A 26,699-nucleotide genomic window follows, 5' to 3' on the forward strand; every position below is an offset into this window, starting at 1 on the left:
AGGAGACACTAAAGCAGAGCTCAATAATTTATTACTTACCAGACATCTACAAGTTCACTGCAAAGAATGTGCTAAGCAGAGCCTGGTTTGCACAAGGCTGATTAAACACAAAGCTTGTGCTTTAAGTAACTCTTTTAAAAAATGAACTTTATTCCTCTCAGGCAGACTGTTTATACTACTTGCAAATACCATATCCTTAATAGCAGGACATGTAAATATATGTCTTTTAAAAGATAAAAATTAAACTGCTATACATTTGATTAACTTGTACAACTTGTGTAATGCTTTAATCCTTTAAAATACACAGGATTAGACACTTAGTGGCCTAAGAGCTGCAAGAGTCAAAGCTTTAATTAAGTGGATCTGTCATCAGTTTTCTAATGCCCAAGTGTAAAATCACATGGATGTTAAAGAGTTGCTTTTGCCGCAGAGATTTAGGCTACAGTGTCAGTTCTGCCCCTCATATTTTTTAGATGAGGTCCACATTAAAAGACAGGAAGACCAAAAAAGATGCCCAGTCCTTATTGCCACACTTGGAAGCAGCACAAGTAATTGAACTTGACAACATCCTGGTAATAAAGCTGTTTGCCAAATCCCACTTTTCTGGCAGACACCTTACTTGGCTTCCCTGTAGAATCTGTGTGGGACACAGAGGTTTCTGTGCTTTGTTAAACCAATATATCCAAAGCAGAGTCTGAAATACAGCAACCCCGTCCTGCTACCCTGCCTGCAAACCTGCAGGTCAGGCCCTTGTACTGCAATAAAGAAAGCAACAACAACGTTTTGCCTCACTTGTCCCTCGCCATCAGTTCTGTAACTATTGAGCGACCTCCTTTCCAACTTCTAGACTCAGGTTAATTAAGGAGGGTTTGTTAAACCCAATGCAAAGGCAGCTCCAATATTATCAGGGCAGGAATTTTTTCCACCATGATTTTTCTCATGCTCTGGAAGGATCTTTCTTGGGAAACAGCTCTGCCCATGAACCTGTGAGGGGCCTGGGCTCCACGGAGAAATTGTGCCCACTAAAGCGAAGAGGTGAGGTCTGGCTGCAGATAATAATCTTTTAAAGAAAAAAAAACATGGCAAAGCAATGCACCAGCAACATCTTTAAGGAGGCTTTCCCCTTAAAGCCAAAGGATTTGCTTCTGCCTTATGTCACCTCCTCTCCACGGCCTCTCCAGGATCTGCGTGGGCACTGTCACATTTTATCTGTCAAGTGTTTGGGACACAAAAGCCAACTATGATACATTTTGTGGTGCACAGAGAACTTTGGCATCACTTTTACCTCTTAATCAGGTCTAGCCTTGTCGCTATGAAGTCAGAGACAGGGATGCGACATGAACACACTGAGATCGTGCAGCAACAGCCTCGTTTATTGTTTGGCAGCTCCTTCTATAGAGTTTTAAAATTTGCTGTGCTTACAAGACGTGATTGGTCAAGGGTCTCAGCTCTGCCCAGCTCACTGGCAATGATCTGGATGTATCTGTGCTTCACAGGGGCTGGCTGAGGTCCTCTGGCTGGGTTTGAATCCGACCGATCCTTGTCGTATCCAGGGACTTGCTTACTTCGAGCTAGGCTGGTCAAGCTGGTGTCTGTTAAGCCAAATTTTCTGTGCGGCTATAAACCAGCCATTATCTGTCACATAGCCGGTGTAAAATAAAAGTAATTTCTTCAACAAAGGTGGCCTTACCACCCCCAGATGTGCTCCAGAGACTCAGGGTGTGTGGGAAGCATGGCAGGTGCCCACAGAGGCTCCTCTGCGTTTCAGCACAAATATCCAGCTGAGGGGAAACATTCTGGAGTTTGGGAGAAAGGAGGTTTGATGTTTAATGCAGCAAATCAAGAAGTGATCCGCGCTGAAAAAAAAACCAGCTCCCCCTCAAAGTGTGCTGGTGTTGTAGAGACACTCGTGGGGCTCCCATCTCCACGGTAAGCAGGACACGGCGGCTGGCTCTGGCACCCCACTTCTCACTTGATCCAGCGGGACGGGAGGAAAAAGCCACTGGGGGTACGGGCTGAAATCCTCCCCTCCGTGCTGGGGCACTCTGGGAGCCCGGCCTCTGCCCTCGCGGCTGAGCTGCATGGCGGGAAATCACGGCATTGCTGCCCTGAAGGGTGTGAGGGGAGAGCCGGGAGAGGGGGAGCCATGAGGGAAAGAGCGTGAGGGGGAACCGTGAGGGGAGAGCCGGGAAAGGGGGAGCCATGAGGGAAAGAGCGTGAGGGGGAACCGTGAGGGGAGAGCCGGGAAAGGGGGAGCCATGAGGGAAAGAGCGTGAGGGGGAACCGTGAGGGGAGAGCCGGGAAAGGGGGAGCCATGAGGGAAAGAGCGTGAGGGGGAACCGTGAGGGGAGAGCCGTGAGCAGGAAGCCCGCAGGGGAGAACCACCACTCTACGCCATGCTGCCACCCTGAGGGCCCTGGCCGAGGTGCCGCTGTAGGCGACACAAACCTGTTTGACATCTCCAGCGTTCCGTGCTGCCCCTTTGATCAGCTCCTCCTCAGCTCCCTCCTGATGAGGGCAAGATGTGAAGAAATTGCACTGACAGTGAGACTGTGCCATCAGGGTGTCTTTTCTTTGCATTTGACAGACGAAATCATCGCCTGTAGTGCCAAAGTGCCCGCGGAATTAATCTGAGCCCAAACTGAAATGAGTCACCACAGTGTGCCCTGCTGAGTCCAACAACCTTTTTTTATTAAACAATTATAGCAAACATTGTCCAATACATAGAAAGCTTGTAATAAAAATGAACATGGAAGTTTTACTCTTTGACATGGGTATATTCCCTACTTAAGGACTTAGAGTGGGAATGAGCTGCTTGAGTCTATGGTGACATTAGTGTAAGGAACAGAAATTTTGAAAAATGTTACAACGATCATTTGAGTGAGACATGTCCAGGTCCACTGTCAGCCAAAGACGCTCTTGGCTGGCTCATCCTTAGGCTTCTCAAAGACTGTTTCACCCCCTGTCCGAGCCCGGCTGAACACAGAAGGTGCTGCGGAGCCCATTTGTTCTTGGAAAAGAAAACCAGGAGAGACAATCAGTGAAATACCGCCCAAATTCAGGGAGTAAAACTGGTGCTGCTGAAATACATATATACACATTTGATAAATACTTCACTTGTCCATCAGATGAACAGCAGGCTGCTGTTCCAGAGGCGACCCCTTCACTAAAAAGGGCAATTAAGTCAATGTTTTACTCTGCTTAATTGCTTCCAATCAAGGAGACTTACCACACTGCCTCATTACTTGGTAGGTTTTGGATTTAATTTCCTGGTTTTTGGTAAGGTTTCCTCGGGCTCCTTTGAGGTCTTCTTCCTTCACTGGAGGACGCTTCTTTTTCACAGGGGCTGGCTAGGAAACAGACCCGCACATGAGTATTTTGAGTTCAAAGCACAGGGAACAAAGCTGCCACCACCCAAAGGCTACAACATAGAGAGTTGCTTACACAATCTTCCACCTATTTCAGTTCTGAGATTACATACTCAGCTACATCAGATCTTCCCATAATCACAATTTCACTGCCCCTCCCAGAATCTGCTACCATTCTTACTGTTCTGAAATTGTCTTTTTATTGTAAAGCCTTTGAATGAGTAATGGACTGCTTAATTAAAAAAAAAATAAATTATTCTTAGATTTTCTCTGTCCAGCTCTGCCTGCTCATTCTGCAAGTACTGATTGGTAATTCAAGAATCTGTCCAATATTTGGAAAAGAAAAATCACTTTATTACTAAACTGGGCTTGTGCCTCAGTCTACTTACTACTTCTTTGAGAAACTGGTCCGAGAGATTCCAAATCTGGACTTGCCTTAAGTTGGAATAAACACTTGACCCATAGTTAATAATCTTAAATTTAAGGAACAAAAGCATCTGAGCACTCAGCAGGGCTCTCTGCAGAACACATCTGAAACATTGGACTTGGAATCCAAAGAAGGAGAAGGAAATCTAATACAGAAACAGATGCATCATCAGGTGGTGCACTGCAACAGCCAAGTACTAATCTGTTTACAGTTTATCCCACTACAAGGAAATAGGGATAACATTGCTTCATATCAGCCTACCCCTGTCTTTAAATTTGCACTCCACAGTCAGACACAACCTCACTCTGCAGAAGTCAACACCATAAGCATTCCTCGGTCAGTTTATTATTTCATGGACACATTTTCAGTGTTCCACCAGGCAGCCCTCGTGGAGAGATTCAGGGGCACAGGGATTTGATTAAGAGGAACAGAAGACCCCCACACTCCAACTCTAATAGGTTCACACACTGAAAGATCAACAAGAAACTTCTCTGACCGTCGCTACATACTCAGGGCTTCTGATATCTGGGTTCTGGCAGCGGTGGAACCCACTCAGACACTTCCAGGCACTGCCTGTGAGGCTAAAAACAGTTGTGGAGGGAAACGAATCCCTCAAGGCTGCAAACGGCTGGAGCAGCGAGCCCCAGAGAGCCTGCAGAGACAGCGCATGCATGGCTGGCTCTTGGATGGGTGGACTGGCTCCACTGGAGCTTTGAGCACGTTTTCTGCCTGCTGCAAATTCCTGGGAACGCTCAGAATAGCTCACTGTCAATCCCACTTGCATGTGTTGTGGGAAACAAAACATTTACGAGATCTCCGGGGAAAAAACTCATGAGTAGCCAAAGCAAGTGAGGGGAAAGAGTGGCAACAGACCCTTCAAAATTCACAACAGCTTGTGCATGGTTGTTCAGCTGGTGAACCAAAGGTCCCCACAGCCAGGGAGTCACCTGTCCTTCTGTAATGACAACTGGTGTGTGATGGGAACAGTCCCTCATGCCCATGCCCCCATTGCCACAGGCAGCCAAACCAGGAAGCGAAAAAGCCCCTTGCTTTATTAAGAGAAATGTGAAATCTGCAAGGTCCTTCACCCATTATGGGCAACAGACAGTAACTGCGAGGCTTCTTCCCACTGGGACAAGGGAATTCTTGAGGACAGGGTGAGGAAAGGTGCCGCTTGAGATGCACAAAGATACAGCCAGGCTGAGCAGAACTCTTGAATGTCACCCAGTTATTTTAAAATAAACCATCTCATGCTTTGATCACAGAGGGTTTTCCAGCAGGACAGTTGCTGTGGATTAGTTGGTCCCAGCTGAAGAGCAAAGCTGGTGCACGGAGAGGTTATGGTGAGCCTTGGCCAGCAGCTGCCACTGTCACAGCCCCACCACTGCTAATTGCTGCCAGAATTTGTGAGCAGGGTTTGCCAGGAGTCATTCCTAGCTGGCACAGGCATGCAGCCTGTGCTTTATCTCCTCCTGTCGCAAGTCAAAAAGTGCTACTTTACAAGACATACAACTGGGTTTTAAGTCCCATTTTCTCTGAGGTAAAGAAAATCAGCTGAACTGAGTTACTCTCTGTGGCTGAAGAATTGTGCTCTGCTGTTCTCTCTGCGCAGGAGCATCCATCCCACCAATCCTGTAAAACTCTCTCGCTGAGGAGACCTCTGCCAGGCACATGCAGCTTGTGTTGCAAATGTAACACAAGCTCATCATTTCTGAGCTCATTTCAAGAGCAGTTTGAAACACTGATTATTGGGTAATGCATTAAAGACAAACAATTAGCTGTAAAATGAATATAAAAGTGTTCATTTTATACAAAATTTCAGTCTCAAATATCTTGTCCTAACAGTTATAATGTTCAGTCACATTCTTTTCTCCTGCATGTTAATACACTAAGTTTTACACAGGGACATTTCAGCACATTCATTTCAAAACAGAATCTCAGAATCATCTGAAAAAGTATGTTGGAAAGGCAGAGATTCCTCCTTCTGTGGAACGTCCCAAAGCAGAGCAGGGGATTTTTCCCTTTCTACACAAATAACAATATTTAAGGTAAACCTGAACATTTTAAAGGTAAATTAATTAACCACGTAGAGAGCAGCTGCTTTCCTTCTTCACCAAATAACCCATCCCAAGAATGTACTTGTTAAAATACTTTAATCACACAAGTCACAGAGCAGAAAAGCTGAATTCACTAGTTAACGTGAGGAACTCGCTAATAAGCTTTCCCAAGCGAAGCATCCAACCCAGCAGCAGGTTTGCCAGGCGCTGCTCCGAGGGCAGGCAGCGCACAGATGTCCCCGTACCTGTGACATAACTGCGGTGCTCCCTCACTGAAATCCCTCCCAGGTCGTTCCCGACTTTGATTAAATCCAGCCTGTGAGCTCTGCGAGCGGCTGTTGTTTTCCCGGACTTTTATAGAGCATCCGAGTGAAGTCACGGGCTGGGTCATGTTCCCAAAGCAGCGCCGGGATGATTCAGGTCGAGGGAGGCTCTTGTTGTCGGAGATATATTCCTGGCGATGACTCGGGCGGGCTGGGCTGACGGGGGCAGGCAGCTGCGGCAGCGGGGCGCGGGGAAGCCTGGTCCCTACAAAAACGCTTCCCGGGGAGCTCGCTGGGGCTCTATCTATAGCTTTAAAAGACAAAATGTTGTTATGCACTCAAAATTTACTCTGAACCCTCTTGGGGGAGGGAGGGGAAAAAAAAAAGGGGGGGGGGGCATTGCTTTCCCAGCATAATAAAATATGTGTTCTCTAAAGATGATATAAATCTAATGTCCAAAGCATAACTGTGCCCTGAATCACTTTCGCACAGGGATCTTAAGCAGAAGAATACTTTGTGTCTTTTGGAGAGTTAATAAAGGAGGTATGGTTTTACCCTTACAGCTCTATCACTGATCCTGCTCCGGCGCCAGCTCTTACACAACTAAGAGAGTAAAATCACTTTCTACTTTCCAGCACTATTAGCAAGTTTAACCCACATCTGTACAGGAACAGCTTACTCAGACACAGATAAATGCTTCCACTGCACTTGCAGAAGTAAAACCTTTCCCAAAACTTCCAATATTTGTTCTTTAAACAATTTTTTAAATTAAGTAAAGCTCTGTCACCTCTGAGCATGAATTCTGTTTTCCATTATTGGGAGAGGTCTGAGTGGGAGATTGTTTCCCTTTTGGTTTTCTTACACTAAATCTTTACATCATGAAAAAAAAAAAATTCAGCTTCTTCAACTGCACTCAACACCTGCAAAGAATCAAGACTCCAGGCAGGGGGTTAACGTGAGAAGGGCAGGCATGGCAGACCTCCAAAAACCTTCCACTAGAGAGATCGACTGTTGTAGCAGTAGAAATCTGCCCTGGCCTTTCCTCGGGCTCTGCCAGTGCTTTTAGGGTACAGAGGAGCACAGGAGGTCACCAAAAAAAAAAAAAAAAAAAAAAAAAAAAAAAAAAGTTTTTCACTATGAAAACAAGACATCAAACCACAGCTCCAGCACTGCACGAGCAGGACTGTGGGATCTATCGGCTGTGAACTACCTCCCAGGCCTCCCAGTGCTCAAACTGCCTTCAAGCTGAACTCTTTCCAGGCCTGAGATCTTCTCCTTTATTGGGGGAATTATTTGTAGGCTAAGAAGCAGTTTGGATGTTACGTCCTTAGATATTCCTTAGTTTGATTTTCTATTTTAAACCCATGTCTTAGTAACCAGAGGAAGTGTTTCTGCAGAGCAGCAGTGCCCTTAGGAGGCCAACAAAACAGAAGAATAAAACCTTGACTTTAGAAAAAACAGATTTCTTTTTCTATTGTACAAACTAACAGTTCTCTACTAAGATGTTTCTCTACAGTCCCACGAGCATCACTATTCTATCTATTATGACAGGAAAATAACATTGAGTTATTTAAAGCAAATATTTAGAATTCAAGACACTGAACTATTATTTTCCCTTCAGCTTTTAAAATTGCTTCAGTTAATTGGTACTGCATATTCCTCACTCAAATGCAACAGAGTTCACAGCAATTTAATCTACACAAACAAAATCAAACCACTCGAACCTTGCTTGCCATTTGGGGCAGCTGAAGTGCTTAGAGAGGCAGGCAGCACATCCTGAGGTTTCCAGAATATCCCCAAAGCCTGAAGAGTTCTATTCTCTTCAATTACATTTTGTAAACCAGCACTCAACAAAGGGCACAGTTATTTTCTTGCACAGACCATGGGCTATTTTTCCTCACAAAGAACCCAGCCTAAATCTACAGTTACTTATATTTTAGAATAGAAATCCTGTTCACCTGGTTGAGGTCCTTAAGGTCTGTTAAATGGGACATGAATGACAGTGGAACAAGATGGCTCCCAACAGTGGCTATTAAAATACAAGTTTTAATCTCCCACTGCAATAGAAATTGTGGAAAACTCCTTTGCTGGAGGAATTGTTCCAACTAAAATATGCCAATGACCATAGAGAATTTAGTGAATATACACACAGCTGCCACTGTGGTCTCCAAATCCTAGGGAAGATTTCACTTCCCCTCCAGGAAAGTGCTAACAACCTCTCAGGGTTGGCAGACTGAAGATTATACTCTGAGTTCCCTGTAAGGGTGCAGTGAGTATGGGACTGCTTGGATGTGGTAGGTGGAAAGTAAGAAAAAAATAGGAAAATGTTACAGAGGAGTTACAGAGGCAGGATTAGGTCCACCCTGTGCAGCTCCAGCCCTGAAAAAAACCTTCATCAGGGAATTGATCTGAGAGGAGCCTGCAAGGATTCATAAACTTGTAAACAAAATTTGCAACTTTAGAACAGTGGCTCTTCCTGATCAAATGGGACTTGCCATTAAGGTAAATGAATGTACTGAAATTAAACTCAACATAACAGTGTGCACAATTAGAGCTGAAGTTAAACTCAAGTAGCAGAACCTGCTTCCCACAAGAGTACACCATGAACACTGAAACACAGGAACTCTGAAACAGAACAAGTATAAAACAAGTGAACAAATCTGTAATAAGTCAAACTTTATTGTAAACCATTATACAATGTAATTACATCAGATACCCTTCAAGGTTTAAGGTAACACCACTGATTAAACAATATGGTCCAAACAGAGGGCAACAGAACACAGCTGTTGGTTTTGCTCACATTGGCTATACTCTGAATTTACATACAAACAAACCCCACATTCAGTTTGAGATGGATACCCACACAAGACGAAAACACCTACAAAAGAGTCCCTTTTTTAAAGATACGGCAGTTTTACTTTGTAAAACCATAGTAGTCATTTTCAGTAATTGAACTGGAAACTTCACCTAAGAAAGTTTGCATGACTATGCTGTAGATGTACTCTGACTTGGTGTGGCTGAATTTATTTGCTTTCACTACTGGTTTCTCCTGTAAAAAGCACAGCAAAGTTGCAAACACGGGTTAGTCAAGCACAGTGGCAGAGATTCCTTGTGATGCTCAGCTCTGAGCAGAGCGGGAGAGCCCAGGCCCCCTCCCCAGGCTCGGCAGGGGTCAGAGCAGACACCTGCCCGAGGGGATCACTTTGCATTGCTCTAATTTGCAACTCAGTTTCTGAGTTTTCCCTGAAGAAAAGCTATAGTACATTTTAGTTAGCAACATTAACAGATAGCATTCACCTACTTAAAGTAAGACAAGGGGACCTGAACATATTGAATCCAGACCTTGGAAACCACATATTAGACAACACCAGTGTTTTAAGTTTACGCAGATGTGTCACAGGTCAGATACTAGGAACAGTTAACACATTTAGGTTGACCACTTGTGGTAAATTCCATCTCCACCAATATTTCTGTGTCTCTTCTCCAAGTTATAATCCCTTTATCTTACTTTGGCATTCACTACATAGCTTATTTTCATTAAACAGAATCTTATTTTCTAAGCACAGCCTGAATTAAACCTTTGCTGTGAGTTGTCCTGAAGTACATTTGCCAGGCAGAAATCTGAGTGACAAGTGGAGGATAATGCAAATGTGATGTTGCAGTATCACTACTGGATCAACTCTTTATGAAAAGTCCATTTCAGACTGCACTGCCAATATATTTTAACAAGTGGTAAGACATAGTGAAGCACTAAGCACACACTCCCTTCTCACACATGCAAGCCTGTCAGACAAAAGGACCTGTCCTACTCATAATTACTGCAAGAATTCCAATTTTTACCTCACAGAGAGGAAAACTTTTCCACCTCTTTCACAACGATAACGAAGAATGTATAGAAAAAACAGTCAGATTTTGTTATTTAGCTAAAATTCTGAATAAAATTATTGTCTTAGTAGAGAAAGTAATTTTTTCCCCTCTGAAGGTTGCTCCTCCTGTTACTACTGTGGTATTTAAAATACTTCTGTGTCTTTGGATCATAGTGCTTTACTACATCATCTTGCTAGGCATATCTAGATCTCACATCAAGTGACATTTAAGCACTTAAGACATGAAAAATTAGGCATTCAGAACCTTTGCTATAACCATCTTCAAGAAACTGTTCCATAGCACTTTATACTGTTGTACTTGGTCAATAAGCTTGAGGTCTGCTCAAAACAAATATTTTTACATGATTAAGGCCATAATTTTATACTTACACTTCACAGACTAAACATGAGACTAGAGTCATTTTGATAACTGAAGTAACTGGAGGAGGGAAAAGGAAGGTAAGATGCAAGCTTGTACAGTTCGATTGGTGTGCGCTGCTCAGTTATCTCAGCCGGTGAGGACAGCCATGGCTCTGCACTGGGACACAGCACATGGTCAGTAGTGCACTATCTGAAATAGAACAAATCCTATGGTAAAAAAAATAAATGCTGACGACTGTGACAAGAGCCAGTCCTAGCTCTTAAATCCCTTTGGAAAAGTGAGCTGTAGGAGACTATTCTGTTGATGAATTCCTTGAAGGACTGTGCTTTTGGAGATCTGCGCCTGCCCAGTGGTCAATAGTCAAGAGAAGATGTGAGTCACACAATCAACAAAAAAACCCCCAACCCCCCCATACCAGAGGCAACACTGATTAGGGACATTTCCCCATCCCCACCCCCATGTCAAAACTCAGGTAAGTGTCCGCTGTCATTATGTGGAGAGTGTGATTGATAACTGGCTAGCTGCAAAAGGTCACACAGACATGAGAGAGCTTTGCTGAGCACACAGGCACTCTCATGAAAACCAGCAAGGCAGTAAGCTTCGCATGTCCTTGAGCACAGCTGGGATACGATAACAAGACCTTGTAGCTGAAAGATATGAGGGAGAAGCACGGTAAAACTAAAACTTACTCAAACTATGTAACCACAAAGAAATGTAGAAAGAGGCGTAGCTGACTTTTAGTCTGAGCACCAATCCTGAGCTTAACTTTTGCAATATGCATGAGCTTATTAGTGTTATTATAAAAGCATTGTGTGAATTAACAATAAACGAGCTTGGTTGACGACCACCTGGTGTCCGCCTCTCCCTTCTCCAACATCATTAGTTTCTAGATTTAGTCTAAAGGAAACACTAGTACTGTAACTTATTGCAGCTCTTACATTTCAGAGCTCAGTAACAAAGGTCAGTGACTCAACTAAAACCTCAGGTGTGGTAAGTGTCCCTTTGAGCTGGCTGGACACCCTGAGGTGTCAGAGCATCGTGTCCCCTCAGCAGCCACTGGGAAAAGGGATGCTGGAATAGTGAAAGTAAGCACGGGAATGCACAGTTCAGTATTTACTAAGGCCCAGTTAAGTGGTCTGGATAATAAATCACATTAAGACCTAGTAAATCTATAAAAAAATGTAAAAAGTCTTAAAAAGTTCTGAGCAGTTTTCCAATGAAACTGGTTTAAGGCTTGGAATATTTCTAGTCTCCATATACTACAACAGATTTGCATTTAAGATCTGTTGTCACCTCTTTGAGACATCGCCTTGTCCTCCACAAGGTTCAGCTAAGCAAGGAAAGCTGTCAGAAACAATCATTTAGAAATTATGCAAAGCAAAAGGATGTCACTGAAAACATGTCTGCTAGGTTTCAGATCACCACGTGTTCTCAATTATCAGAAGAGACACTGAAAATCTCAGAAATGATGTGGTAACAACTGCCCTGTACCCCTCAGGGTTCTTCTTTTACAACTGAAGGATAATGAGACTTTATGGAAATTAAACAGGAGAAATATAGTTGTTGTTCCTGTTAAGCACATTAAATAGAAGACTGCTTTTTCAACAAAAACCAAGGGACAGAATCGTATTTGCAATATTTTAGTACAACTGCTTCAATCAGATCACAGTCCTGTACCGTAGGCCCTGTAATAGGAAAAGTCTCAGAAATGTTCCATCTCTTTTGGGTCATTTGAGTGGTATGCACAAGAGACTTGCAGAAACAGAAATAATTAGACACATCCATAGATGCTCAGCTCACAAATAACTTATCACAATGGATTTTTGTTATACACTAAAGCGCACTTTGTCAAATATGCAAACACCACCTCCTACTGAAAAAGGTATTTTCAAATTATATTGTCAAGAGCACACATAGGATGGCATTTTTTAGTGATATTTGGTGACTTCAGCAGTGACAGAGAGCTTTTCCCTTTGCAATCCCTTTGTCTTAAATCAGGAGACAAGGATAAATAAGATTTTCACTACAAATCTTTTGACCTGTTCTGCACAAAAAAGGGAACTGTACCCTTTTCTCTGATAAAGAGAATCTTTAAATACAACCGTATGAAAATATAACTTAAATATAAAATAGTCAGATAGATTTGAGAAGACTTGGAAAAAAATCTTTGTTCCACCTATTAGTTCCATAGGTACCCGGTAGCAAGTAAACATTTGTACTTAAAAAAATATGTTAAGTTACAGCTTGTAACCATAAACTATTCTGCTCTAGGAATTATGCTGCAAAAGCCAGTTTTAGTAATAAAACACAGTCCTTTAACATAGTCAACTCTGATGCCTTTTTGAGAACTCCGTACACTGTCCCATCAGTAACTGAAAGTGAAAGATTCTGGATCTGTTTTCTCTGATCTTCTCTGACACCTCCCACACAAATCCTGTGACTTGTCCATTTTCCACACATGATGAGGAGACATTCTTGCATAATTGGTCAGTGTGTTTGTAGTGCAACTGAACTCGAAGTCTTCCAACTCCTTTGCCTTCTGTTGGTAGACCTTGCTTTTAAGTCAGTTGGAAAGGGAGATGCAATTGCAACATTAAACCCCACGGACAGAAGTTTTTGCCATGAAACCTGCAAGTCCACAGGCCAAGGAATGTGTCATACGGGCAGACCAAAGCGATGCTTCTTCTTCTTGATGGGCTTCAAGTTGGTCAGTCTGCACAGGTCCTCCTCAGTGTCTGACTCCTCCATCTCATCGTCTGCTGAAATAAGGATCTAGAAACAAATTACAGCTTCTGAGCACATGCAGCAGTTACACGCCTTTCTACTTTTAAACTCTTTTTTATGCTTGCAAAGCACCTTATTATTTGCTCACGAAAGAGCTTCCAGAACACAATTAGGATTTACTGCAACACTATCAAATACCATTGAAGATGCTATTGGAAACCTCCAGTAAATTTTGAAGAAGGATGGATGCAAGTTAATCTCACTACAGCCACTGACTCTGAACCCAAAGAGTGAGGCCAGAACAGCAGAGGTGGCTTGAGATAATATTTGAGGTCTTGATCCTCACTGGTAACAAGGCAAAACCCCATATAAATTACACCATTACCTGGCAAACCCCATATAAATAGAACTATTTATCACACAAAAAAGTTGCATTAACTTACTAAAGCTAAACCAACTCACCTTCAAAGAAACCACCCATCTTTCAGCTGAATTAAAAATTGCACACTTAATGTAATTTAGAATAACGTTATGCTAAGGCAACTATGTAAATGATTCTCAAAGATCAGGTCAGTTGCCTCCACCAGCTCCCTCTCCCTTTAAGCTATTAACCTCTCTTTGAATTAGAATTGTCTATTAGTTTTGTACTCCCTGTGAGGTTTTTTTAGAAGCACTTGCAGCACAGCTCACCTGTGGTATTTACATATTTACATATTTACATATTTACTGTGTCTTCCTGGCCATCCGGAAGGAAATTAACTGCCAGAGTGGTACAACAATGACTTTTTCCTTAACTGGTTCTCAACTGCCAATGCTAGGAGCTACTGCTAGAGGTACAGGCTCAGAAAATCAAACCTCAGTTGACAATGCTATAATGAAATCAATATCAGGAGGGATGAACTGGATTAAAATTGCATTAATTGCAATAATTAACTCTACATACTTCTGATTCTGACTCCTCATGTGATGCTGCTCTCCTGTATCGGACTTTACTTCCATTTCTTGAATCTTGTCCTGCTTCCTTTTCTTCAATTTTAGCTTTTGTCTTCCCTTTCTTCATAAGGAAATTATCTACTACCCAGAACATTAATGCCTGTTAAAAAGAAGGGGAAAGCGACAATTCAGCTTTCTTCAGAGTAGAAGAAAGGTCCAAATACTGACCAAATGAACTTGACAGTAATTCTGAACTGGCCAAAAGTTAAATCTTGTCTAGGCACAGTGTCACATAGCTTATTACACCTTTCAGGAATGCTCTAGAACCCAGCTACGTTAACCCTTTGTGGAAGAGAAGAAAATATGAAAAGTAGTGACTATTCACCATGATCATATATATAGTAACTCTTCATATATCAAGGCTTTACCAGCAGCTATTACGTGCAAGGACACCCACTGCCTTGGCTCTAATCCCTAAATCCCAGATTGCTGCAGGAGTGTACTTTGGGAAGGATGACTGCACACTTGCCCTTTTCCTCTGCTCCACCACAGGCCAGCTGCTATTAGCTATGGTCAGACACAGGATACTTCACAGGACGTCTGTCCTTACACCAACTGCTTTCTGAAGCAAATTTCACTGTAATTTTATAATCTCTGTGTCAATCAATCTACTGAAGTCATCAGGCCAAAGGGGTCTATGAGGCATTTCTGCCCCCCTCCTGAACCTGGTTCTTTAGCTCCATGTGGATTTCAGCTTTGTAAAATCTACACATCCAGACACAATTTACCCGTTCTTTAGCAGTCCTAAAATTAAATTAAGCACCAAGGTACACTGTGTGTTAAAGACTAATGTTAATTAATGCACACGTGGCAGAAGGATATCCAAGCAAACATCTCATGAAGTGAGTTGTACTAACATTAACAAAGAAGGGAACTATCAGCATGACGATTGCCAGCTCCAGCTGGGGGTTCTCTATGGGATTCAATAAAGCCACCTGCGAAAAGAAAAGGATCGAGTTCAGCTCATGGCAGTCCGTGCACACAACTGGCTTAGGCAGGGCAATGTTCATATACAAGCTAATGTGACAGAAATAACGCAGGTGAACCAAAAAAGGGCAGCTTTGAGAAAAGCAAAGTGTTTAGGACAGCTTGTAAATTACCACAGATAAGTCAGTGGAGCTGACAAGAAACTTAGCTCTGTCATTTTTGTTTACAGAAGTCTGAGGAGCTGCCTTAAAATCATCTTGAATGTTTTAGAGCAGCTCCCAAGAAATACACTGTAGATTCCATCTTTAGGAAATTTAAACAGAGCAGAGTTTTACAAAATACACAGTAAGAAGAAGAGAGTTACCAAAGTAGTCCAGAGCATACAATAGAGCTAACTGGCTTTAATGGGCAGTAACAGCACCACTTTGAATATCTGGTTGCACAGACTCCATCAAAAAAAAGATTAATCCAATCAGCATCAGTGGATTCACTAATCCACCAGAAATTTCTAAAAGTCTACAGTTAAAACCTATCAACAAGGTCAGGCAAAGAAAATTCTTTAAAATACTACAAGAATAGCTGTAGGCAAGAATTAGGGTTAAGAAAAGAAAAAAACACTTAGTAGTTTTAAGGGTACTTTAGACAAGGAGATAGAATTAAATTCTGGATATTTCAGTTTACAAAAACCCCTCAAAATACAGTATGATATTCCTGGCAATGGATAAAGGTCTCATTAGCAGTATCCCAATTCAAGTAAAAGAATGTACCACTACCACAGAGTTAATTGGCAACGAGTGTAGACAATCATGATGCTTGAGCCAAACCAATAAACATTGCTGGAAATCTTTACAGCTTCCACCTAAAATTCACTTGTCTGTGAAATGCTGTAAAAACACAAACCTCTTTCCACTGAGGTATAAGTAGCACTATGATGATGATGGTTTTCTCAAATGTCATAATCATTATGTACAGAGCACATTGGCCCATCCAAGCACTGCACTGCAGCGGGTCACCTGCAGGAAAGATGAAAGGTTCAATATACGCATAGGTTTGATTTACTTTGTACTAAACATCTTAAAAAAGCAGTATTAGAAGAGGCAGCAGGGCAGCTAAATCCCCCAGAAGTGCCTTCTCCAATTCCTCCAGTGTTGCTCCTTCCCCTCCCTCTGCCTCACCCCAGCTTTCAAAAAGTATCAGAAATTGAATTTAACAGGACTTTGGCCCATTTAGCAGTGCCTGTGACATGCTCACACTGTTTCATATAATCTGATGAAAGCAAGACAGATAAGCTTTCCTAGTGTTTCTCCTCATATTGTTAATTTTGATCCTCTATCATGACAGATTAAGTGTCTTAAAGGGGAAAATTTGAGGGAAACATGCCTGGGGAAAATACATTTCCCTTCAGTCGAAGTAGAGTTTAGATTTCCACCATTGTCCCTAGGCTGCCTTAAACATACTTTTCCTCTCTACAAAGTTAGTTACCACAAGTAACCAATTGAAGCAACAGGTGCAAGAGCTGCTACGAAAAATTTAACAGAATAAAAAATTAAGATCATATTTCAGTTCCAATGTGAAAGAGTTTGTAATTCTGCTCGAGGGCAGAGTGAGAATCTGAGTGCATGAAGTTATCTGCCAGGACAGAAAGAAGACCACAAATACTTGAATAGGAAAACTTATGCGCGCTATTAAGACTCTTTGAAAGAAGACAGAGAAAGAAAAAGAAGACAAAAAAGGGGAAAAAATAGGATGGGTAAGCCTAACAAGCTTGGCAGGTGAATTTGAAGCTGCATTTCACTGGAAAACCAAAGCAAGCTCTGGAGGGGGGTGACAGATCTTTAGTCTTTGCAGCAGCCTCTGCAACCTCTGCAAAGGCAGCTCCAAACTCTTAGCCTGAGGATGAATAATGGGCAATGGAAAATCAGATGCCTTTATGTGTTTGTAATGCAAAATGGACAGTTGCTGCTTCCTTTTCTGGAACACTCCTGAAAGGCTTTCAGTATTAATACTTGGTAATAGTCTGAGACTTCGTGTTTGCTGCTGAAATGCTACACAGAGAAACTGATAAATCAGACTGGAATCCAAAACAACAAATACTTCCTAACCAAGTTTTACAGGATAAGTTAGGGATCAACATTCAACGGTCTGAGAGGAAAGCAATTAAAATGTTTGAGTTTTACAATTGCATACTGCAGTTACAGCTTCTCTTGTAAAAACCCAAAGAATTGGAAATTTGAAAGGGAAAACATCAGTTAGTCAAAGCTGAGCAACTGATCCTTCTGAAGATACAAGGCCTAAATTAGGTTTGAGAATTAAATTTTAGCAATTAATTTCTATAGTCCATATTTTTATTAGCATTCCCTAGTTTTTCTCACTAATTAGCAAATATTAAAAATAATCTAGCTTTAGCTACAACCTTGCTATTGAAACAAACAGTTTATTCTAATATCTTTTCCAATCTTTAATTCCTAAAAGCAAAAAAAGTGAAAATAATTTTGCATTTTTGCAATTCTCAGGAGATTTTGTACATCCAAAAACTCTGAAACTCTGTATTAAAAGTTTTGTGCACTCTCGCCAATGAATGTTTTGTTCCACAATGTTTTTGTGGGAAGTGGTGCTGTTTTCTTTGGGGGTTTTTTTGGTTTTTTGGGGTTTTTTTTGGTACATGACTGAAATTAGAAGTTGTGTATATTAAATTCCACTTGAGGATTTCTGTGTGGCCTACTGCATCTACAAAATAATGTCTCAGCTATAATTACAAGTGGGGACAACAGGGATGCTGCCTACTTGGAATTTAGCAAGTCTTTTGACAGTGTCCCAATAATATCCTTGAAGAAAGGTGGGAAGATACTGACTGGGTGGTGAAGATACAATTCTGATATGAAGGGAAAAAAAGCTTTCACAGTCAGAATGGTTAAATCTACTGGAGTAGTTAGATCGGATAAAGGGGTTCTTAAATCCTAAACCATGGATAAATTAAAAACTGACTGGACTATGCCCTGAACAACCCACTTCAGCTTTGAAGTTAATCCTGCTTTGAGCAATAGGTTGGATTATATGACCTCTGGAGATCCTTCCTAACCAATTTTTTCTATGGTTTTATGAGCCATGAAATTCAAGTTACTAACATCACCACACCCAGAAGGTGCTCCAAAGAATATTTCAGATACTTGCAAATTCAGAGATTCTGTACACAAACCCAAATTAGAACCTTAAAGTTAATGTTGAAGCCATAAAGCTCTAATTTAATTTCTGAAGTCTCTTACAGTCATCTCTTGAATTCTGATTTTGTTCCTATCACGCATAGAATAATCCAGTAAATGAGTGGAAATCTTGCTACTGCAAGAAAAGCCAGTAAAGAAAGAAACTGAAAAGTTCTGAATCCTCTACAGTGACAACTGTAACAGCATTTTTGGAAAATGCTGGGCAATGCCAAATTAGTCTATACTTGTATCTGCCACAAGCTGCTTTGTAGAAGTATGTTTAGAGACAGTTCTCGAACCAAACACCTGTTATTCCTCTACCCTGTAACTTCCTTCTGTTCTTCAGATCCTGAAATTTTTTTCTTAAGAAAATGCCAACTCACAGAACTACTGCAAACTAAATTTTAAATAGTCCTGAAGTCAGTGCTATTACCCCACATGGCTATAAGTAAGTTGCTCTGCATGTGGCAAATGAAGAGATGGAGGAAAAAGATGCATCAAATACAATTTCTGAGCTCTGCCATGGAGAGGCAAAGCCAAGCAAAGAGGCCACAGCACGATTCAGTTGCCACTGGAGTTTACAATCACCAGGAGGGAATTTATCACCTATTTTCTACTTGCAGCAGCTAAAGTAGCTCAAGACGAAGGCAAGGAGAACACAGGGAACATTCTTTTCAGTACAGATCATGACTGCTTTTCTCCTCTTTACACACTCAAATATATTAACCGATTCTGCACTTCCATTAAAATCCAACTGCTGATGTAATGAATCTGAAAATACAAAACCAAAGATATGAAGACAAATCCAATAAAATTAAAAATTCTGATGTAAAAAAGCCCTTGAGGGAGCGTGATGGCCCTTTGTTCATAAATCAGACTGCAGTGCTGTTCTGCTGTACAAACAGCCACCATTTATAAACGCTGATATTTTGGTATCCATTCCTTCCTTGAGGCATTTATGCTTAAAAACTATCCTCCATATAAAGAAGAGGCTTTTAAAACCAGCAGGACACTGCTATTTTTGTGACAGCTTCAAGTAATGAATCACCAGGGATCAAGTAATAGAGCTAAGAAGGGAAATGAGCTCACAGTGAGAACTAACTTGAGACAAATGATTATTTAGGCTCTAGAAACACAAACATCACTCAGTCACAAGAAGAGACTTGTCTCGGGGTGGAAGGAGGGCTCCTGTTTGTTTTCCCACACTTACAAACAAACTGAAATCACACTGATCTCCAAGCTGAGGACTGGACTTCACTACTCCAGATAAAATGCCCCAAGACTCTGATACTTTTCAGTGAGCCATGGGACGGAGAAGAGGGGAGATGTGTGGAGAGAAGGCTCCAGGGTGACCTTATTGCAGCATTGCAGTACCTGAAGGGGCTCCAAGAGAGCTGGAGAGGGATTGTGGAAAAGGATGTGGAGTAAGAGGACAAGGGAGAATGGCTGCCCAGTGCCAGAGGGCAGGGTCAGATGGGATGTTAGGAAGGAATTCTTGGCTGTGAGGGTGGGCAGGCCCTGGCACAGGGTGCCCAGAGAAGCTGTGGCTGTCCCATCCCTGGAAGTGTCCAAGGCCAGGTTCAATGGGGGCTTGGAGCAGCCTGGGAGAGTGGAAGGTGCCCCTGCCCACGGCAGGGGCTGGAATGAGATGAGCTTTGAGCACTCTTCCAAACCAAACTGGTCTGTGATTCTATACTAAATATCCATATTTAACTTCAAAATCCCAAGTTCTAAACACACCAGCAACCCCACAGAACCCCTCTTCTACCCTACTTAATTTATTTTAAAAAATCTCAGGAAAAATAAGAGTTTGGGTCAAACTGAAAAATTTTAAATGAACTGGCAATAAGAGGGCACTTCAGAACAACAGGGACATTTAACAGAAGATGACAGCAAATGATCCAATGCAACTTGTCCTTTTAGATGGGATTTCTTACAGAGGGCCTAACCTTACTGCACAGCGAAAACTAATAACTTTCCATCTGCTTTCTAATTCTCTTTATACCAGAAGCCTCTCCCACATGATTAATGGAAATGCAGATTTGCAATATGCTTTAAAATAGTCCCTACAATAGCTTGATTAAAAATCTAACACATGAAGGACAAGACAGCACATTAATAAAGATGCAGGAAAGAAAGTCAGTGACTTAATAAAATGATCTGATACTAGAGAGAACAACTAACAAAAGAGGGTTTATGTAATTTCATACATCACTTATACACACACACAGGAGAATACTCAATAAACAGGTTCAGGTGTTCCACATCTCCTAATTCAAAGTGACAATACTGGAGCAGCCACAGACCACCTCCACAGCAGAACACAAGTTCATTTTGATTTTAAGTGCTTAACTACTGCAGTCAGAAATGCCTCATCACTAAAATAAACCCGGCTTCATTTTGAAAGTCAGTAAGAAACAGAGAAATTTCAGGGGAGTGAATATACTCCCCACATCACCCCATCCACACAAACTGTTTACTGTTGAAAGAACATTAAAATGGGAAAGGACAACAGATTAGACACAAAAAATTTCAAAATGTTATTAGGAAGAAATAAAACCTAATAACAGACATGATTACAAATAGCTGCCTATAACTGTAATTGATACAACATCTTTTTCTCTAAATGGAAACTCAAGTTTTACATGGGTTGAAAGCTGCTCAAACATCTTTAAATGGCTTCAAGCCAAACCAACAATCAGAAAATGGGGCTCTGGGCAAGAGCTTCCACCTCTTTCCTTGCCCTTTGCCTTCCCTGGGCATTGGTGCTTACCTAATCCCTGAGAGACACAAGTCTGGGGACTAATCTGGGGGAACTCTTTACTTTTTTTACATCCAGTGAATTTTAGATTCACTAGCTCTCTTGTTCGTTTAGCTCTCTTGGTCAGCTCCCTGAAGAGTCAGATATGCACCAGTCCAAGGAAAAGAGTGGAAACGCTGGACTGTGGCATGTGGGATAAAAGCAGATAAACAGTGTTGTGGCAGTGCTGATTTAAACAGCTTAAGTGGCCATAAACTGTATCCTAAAAGATACACATTAAATCTCTATAAATCTAACATGCCCTAATGGTATAGGCAGTTATTTCTCCTAAGTTGCTTGTCATCATCTCTAAACCTCTGACATTAAAACAAATAGCAATTAATGTCATTTGATTGCAAACTTCTCAAGCTTTTAACATGCTCCAATTTCACAAGGCCTTTATTTATTTTTAGTTCTGTCAGCTACTAAGGACCATTAAAACCAAAGAAAGCTACAGAACCAAAATCCTACCAGTAATAATTATAAAACTGTTGTGAAAGCTCCTAATTTGTTAGGCAAATGTTTTTAACTTTCTTAAACTTTCTCCCCCCCAAACCATTGGGGTTGTTGTTTTCCTCTCTGCTGAAGAGTCACAGTTCACTTATAAGGCAGTATCTCCTCCCATTCCTGTCTCAAGGAGCTGCAAATGTGATTTCTAGCATGTACACAAAACTTCCATTTTAAGCAATCTGAGAATAACAGACTGAGTAAAATTAAATGATGTTGAGTATGTGTGATGCTCAGCCGCAGCTGCAAATCCACAACTTCTGCACATCAGTGGACTTCTGTGTAATGGAAGACAAACTCTGCAACTGACAAACTCTTTCACCTGGAGGTGATTTCAGCCTGTCCCTCACACATTTTTCACCAGTGATACAGGCCCTACATGCACAAGCTCCAGTGATCATTACTGGAGGAGCAACACAGGCCATCTTGCCATTCCTCTCTCTGAAGGGATGTGGCTGTTTAAAGAGGGCTGGTAGAACTCTTGGTCTGTATCTTCAGACAGTGGCACATGGTTCAGTGAAAGCTTTAGCAGGAAATGACCTTCCAGCCTTCAGTTTTTTAGAAGTGTTTCAGAGTAAATTTATCAAGCTGGTATTTTTTCCATGAGATCTGTCAGTATCAAAAATTGTTGAATCACTCCTTAAAAAAAATAAATATTCAAGCACTCAGTAAATGCTCAGAGATTTGTTGAGCTTTCTGAGACAGAAAGTGCATGCTTAGATATAGAACTTAAAAGAATCCTCATGACAAGTGAAATATTAAAAGAATTGTAAAATGATTTTAGGATGAGTTAACCACTTGCTGAAATACTCTGGGATTCTACCCTGAGGAACCCTTCAGTGCCAGAACAGAAACATTTACCGTATTCCCCAAAGCGAAGGGACTCCCACTGCTGCCATTCCACAATGCTGCTGACAGCACGGATCCCGATGTAGATCAGCAGCATTCCTAAGGTGGCATCCAGCAAGAAGTTGATAAGGTACCTGGAAAGGAAAAGCAGAAAAGAAAACAAGGGGTCAGGGTCCATTTTCTACAGGTTCGGGGAATTTTTACACCATGACTGATAGAAGATCCGTAAGTATGTTGAGAAGCCAGAGTATCAAGAACAATCATTTACCCAGTTCTGTAATTACACAGAGAGCCTAAAATTGAAGTAGTTTTAGCAGTCTCAATACCTTTTTTCTGCCCTTAAAGATCCCAAAACTTTCTAAAAATACTTATTTTCTAATAATTGTTCAGCAGATCTGAGTTTCAATCAGCGCTGCGTCAGTCAAACATTAAAATCCCGACGGAGTGTTTGCACAGGAATGCCGGCAATCCCGAGCCTGCACGAGTCCCGCCGAGGCCACAAGAGGCTGCTGTAAGCCCACAGCAGGAAGGCAGCAGCAGGAGCAGGGAAAACAGAGGTGCCGGCACCTATTCCAGAGGCAGGGAGGGCTCCTGGCACACCAGGGATGCCCGGGATTCCCCAGAACACCGAGATTCCCGAGGGTGCCGGGCTCACCCCCGGGATGTGCCCGTAACCCACAGGACTTGCTGTGCTGCTGCTGCCAGGCAAGTCTGGACCCACTTTCAAACTTAGGAAATATTTTTCCTAAGATAGATTTTGGTTAATGATATGTGATATTTTTTCTGCTATCAAGAACCTGCACCCTTGTCTGAGAAATTATCCAGCTCCACACTGTAATTTCTGTTATCCTGAGAAGAGTGAACAACCTCATTCTAACTTGTTTTGTGTCATGTTACAGTTACATTAAAAATGGAAACTGAAAATAAAAATACATAGATGCAAGAGAGAATGCACACGTCAGTAGACCCTTTCTTCTGAAAACACAGCACAAAGTTATTTTTAATTTTAAAATACTGTAAGACATTATTGTGCTTTGGCTTTAAACACTGACAATTTTTGACATGCTTTTGTTACCTCACTTGAATATATACTTTGAGTTATGAAAAGGGAATGAAAGTAATTTGCACCTGCCAGTTTTTACACCTATCAGGAAATTCTTAAATCTATAAGCAAGGAAAATCCTACAATGATGCTTGGTATTGTTGAAACTGTCATAATTATAACTCAAGCTTTACAGTCAACGTGCTAAAATAAATGCATTTTGCCTAACAAAATGCTTTGTGGTGGGAAGAGAAAAGCAGTGTTCTTGCACATTTATACCATGTAGGAGCACAGAAGGAACCACCGAGAAATAAGGGATATAAAACTGGCTTGGGCAGCAACACAAGCATGTTCCTTGAGCGGCGTGTCTCCTTTGTTTACCCAAGAACAACAAATGAGCAGATGCCATCGAAAGGAACTGGATGGGTTCTAAAAGGCAAATTAGTGGGCTTTTAAAAGTAATTTCACAGCTTTCATTACCAGCAATGTGTAAGCTACTTTGTGCATGGGCCTTATCAAGAACAAACCCAAACAATTACCATTTGCTTCAGGAGCTCCTGTAAAGAGCCTGTCGGGGTCTTAGTCATAAAATCTTCAGGTTTAATCCACTACAGAGAAATGCTTATCTATTTAGTCACACTGCTCCAAGCATGACATTGCAGAATTAATTTCTGTACTAACTGCCTGGCTACCGAGCAAGATTTCCCATTTTAAACAAAATGAAAATAATACTGCAGCAGCCAATGTAGGTTTTAGAAGCAAATACAAACACAAATGATTTTTTTGCTAAATAACCCTGAAAGCAACCTCACTTTATATTCCAGCCTTGCTTTACTACAGTGAACACAACTGGATATTCGTTTCCTTTGGTCCCAGCACCTTCAGTAAACAAACCTGAACTGCAATGTGCATCCCAAGCCCTCATTCATTCACAGGAGAGGGACAAGTAGCAAGGCTTTGCCCTTTAGTTTAAAATAGCTACAACACACAGTCCAGGTTCCTGCCAGCCATGAACTTAAAGAGAAGAATCTTAATCCTTGATTAATTAAGTTTAAACCACAGGTTTTTTAAAGTGACTGATTTTTACCAGGAAAACTGTCCTCTCAGCTTTATCTTGCCTTACCAACCACATACACCAAACTCAGCTACAGAACTCCCACAAAGACCAGTTATTCCAAAATTAGGAACTCACAGTGAACAAGGGTCTTCTTCTGTAAGGTCTGATAAATAGACATTTGCGAAGTGGATGAACAACATCCCTATGGCTTGCTTGGAAGTATCTAAAAACCTATGTAAAGTAAAAACAGTTTTTAGGACACACAAAACTGTTTACAACACAGCCAGACATTGCAAATTTATGTTAATTAAAACTCCATCTCTTATTAATTTTTTTTTCTCCAAATGAGAACACCAGAATGATAAAAGTATCATGGTATTTAGTTTTTATTTAACCATGTTCCATTTTAAATTCTGGCCCTATTTTTCCTAACAATAATCCAAATCATATTAACTTGAAACCTACCACTGTAAAGGTAAAGTCTAGGGATATCCTCTTGGTATCATATGCATTATCCAAGAGCTAATCCTGACTATCTCTAGCTAAGTCTCTAATAACCTCCTGGAAACAATGAGTATCCCAGTCCTGATAGGTATTTTGGACCTTTTATGTTTATGCATTTTTAGCAAGCTTATGGCACAGACAAAAATAAAATCCTCATCATGTGCTTGTGGGCGAACAACTTAATAGTGACTAATGAGTCCTTTATCTACAGTATTTCATTTAAAAACCAGCATATTTTTCACCTGAAAGCATGAAGTGGTTTCACTGACTTTTATCTACAGAGCAGAGCTCAGAACACGCTGCTAAAGAATTCCAACCTTGACAGTATTATCTCCAAAGCAGACGATAAAGTCAGAGAGAAAACAGTTTGTTACTCAAGGGGAAAATATAAACCCCCACTTAGACAGTGATTCAGTAATGACTCCAGCCCTTACCATTCTTTTTTCATCATCCTTTGCACAAAACCAAAACTTTCAGTGGATGTTGCACTCAATGTAAAACGTAAGAATCATATAACAAGAGTACTCTGCAGGCAAGAGTGTGTTCTTTGTATTATACAGAAAAAGAATCAATTTGCCTGTTTTGTTTCCATGTCTAAAAACATCTAAACACCCCAACAGATCCAAATAAAATTTTATGCCTGAATTCATCTACCTTCCCTGATAACTGTCTTGAACTTCAATCTCTTCATTCACTGCATGACACAGAGAGCAGAGTGTTGGAGATGAGGCAGGAAGCCAGTGAGTTACTTATCTCATCAGTACACCATGCTATAAATAACAATACTTGAGTCCCAGAACAAGAATCTTTGCTTAAAAATTAAGAGTTATCAGAATTTCAGGCTGAGGTAGACTCTGGTACACAAAGATTTTGTACTTATTTTTTCTATAAAATGAAGGTCAGTGTTAGTTTTGAGAAGCAGCATTGTATGAGAGGAATTTAAACCACTGAAGTTCTGAACAAGTGGAATGGCAGCCTAACACTTACACCAGTCTCCAAAGTGGTACAGCTTATGTTGGTATTGCCTCAATAACTTTTAAAATGTAATAAGCACAAATACACTTTTGATACCTTGCATTTTTTATGGTTGATGTACTTGTATCTTTTATCATCCTGTTTTCTATTTTATACATAGCAGGATACCAACAAAACATGGAATTTTGTTTGAGCCCAGCTAAGAACTTCTTCTAAGCTTACACAAGTTTGTAGATGTACAAAGACATCTTAGGGCTACTCTAAGTTTCCATCTTTAGGAAGACGCACAAATTGAACCTTTACGCCTAAACACACTTCTCTACAGAATCCTGGAAGTGTTCAGTAAGGAGTGACTACCCAAAAAACACACAGAAGGTAACCTGACTGATGTAATTTGGTAACTTTTTTGGTTCCTCACTGAAATTTACCAGTTTCTTGTCATCACTTTACTTCAGTCATCATACACAAACACCATCTTTACAACATGCAAGAAGAAAAGAAGTTAAGAATAAAGCATGCAGACACTTACCATATCCTCCAGGGACGTCTTTCATGCTTTGGTTCTCTGAAGCGTTTTACTGGGGAGGAAAAAATAAATTGAAGACAATCAGCAACTTCCAAAGCAACAAAAATACAGCAAAGTGAAAGCAAATCATCTTGCAGAAACGTGATATCCTTCAGTGAAATGGATCTTTCACTGCTGCACTAAACTATATCAAACTCCAAGGATCCATTTTTAAAGAAACTCCCTTCCGCCA

General features: G+C 41.1%; 1 protein-coding gene across 2 annotated transcripts in view; it reads right to left on the bottom strand.

Annotated features, from left to right (window-relative positions):
- Positions 1–2,670: 2,670 nt before the first annotated feature.
- LOC136296269 (musculoskeletal embryonic nuclear protein 1) overlaps positions 2,671–26,699 on the bottom strand; it is a 40,767-nt gene continuing 16,738 nt past the window's right edge. Inside the window, exons 2-11 of one of the 2 annotated variants that reach the window (XM_066195221.1) lie at positions 26,471–26,519; positions 24,598–24,693; positions 22,376–22,497; positions 15,908–16,020; positions 14,938–15,015; positions 14,031–14,180; positions 13,025–13,135; positions 11,657–11,672; positions 3,230–3,346; positions 2,671–3,010 (exon numbers count right to left, since the gene is read on the bottom strand). In XM_066195221.1, coding sequence (XP_066051318.1) covers positions 2,904–3,010; positions 3,230–3,346; positions 11,657–11,672; positions 13,025–13,135; positions 14,031–14,180; positions 14,938–15,015; positions 15,908–16,020; positions 22,376–22,497; positions 24,598–24,693; positions 26,471–26,519 — 959 coding nt within the window. In that variant the 3' untranslated portion in view covers positions 2,671–2,903. Of the gene's footprint in view, positions 3,011–3,229; positions 3,351–6,097; positions 6,279–11,656; positions 11,673–13,024; positions 13,136–14,030; positions 14,181–14,937; positions 15,016–15,907; positions 16,021–22,375; positions 22,498–24,597; positions 24,694–26,470; positions 26,520–26,699 lie in introns of those variants that run through there. The other variant, XM_066195220.1, reaches the window with a different exon arrangement.

The sequence above is a fragment of the Chamaea fasciata genome, unplaced genomic scaffold, assembly GCF_029207755.1.
Source record: "Chamaea fasciata isolate MVZ Bird 193981 ecotype frontalis unplaced genomic scaffold, bChaFas1.0.hap1 SCAF_13, whole genome shotgun sequence".
NCBI lineage: Eukaryota > Metazoa > Chordata > Aves > Passeriformes > Sylviidae > Chamaea > Chamaea fasciata.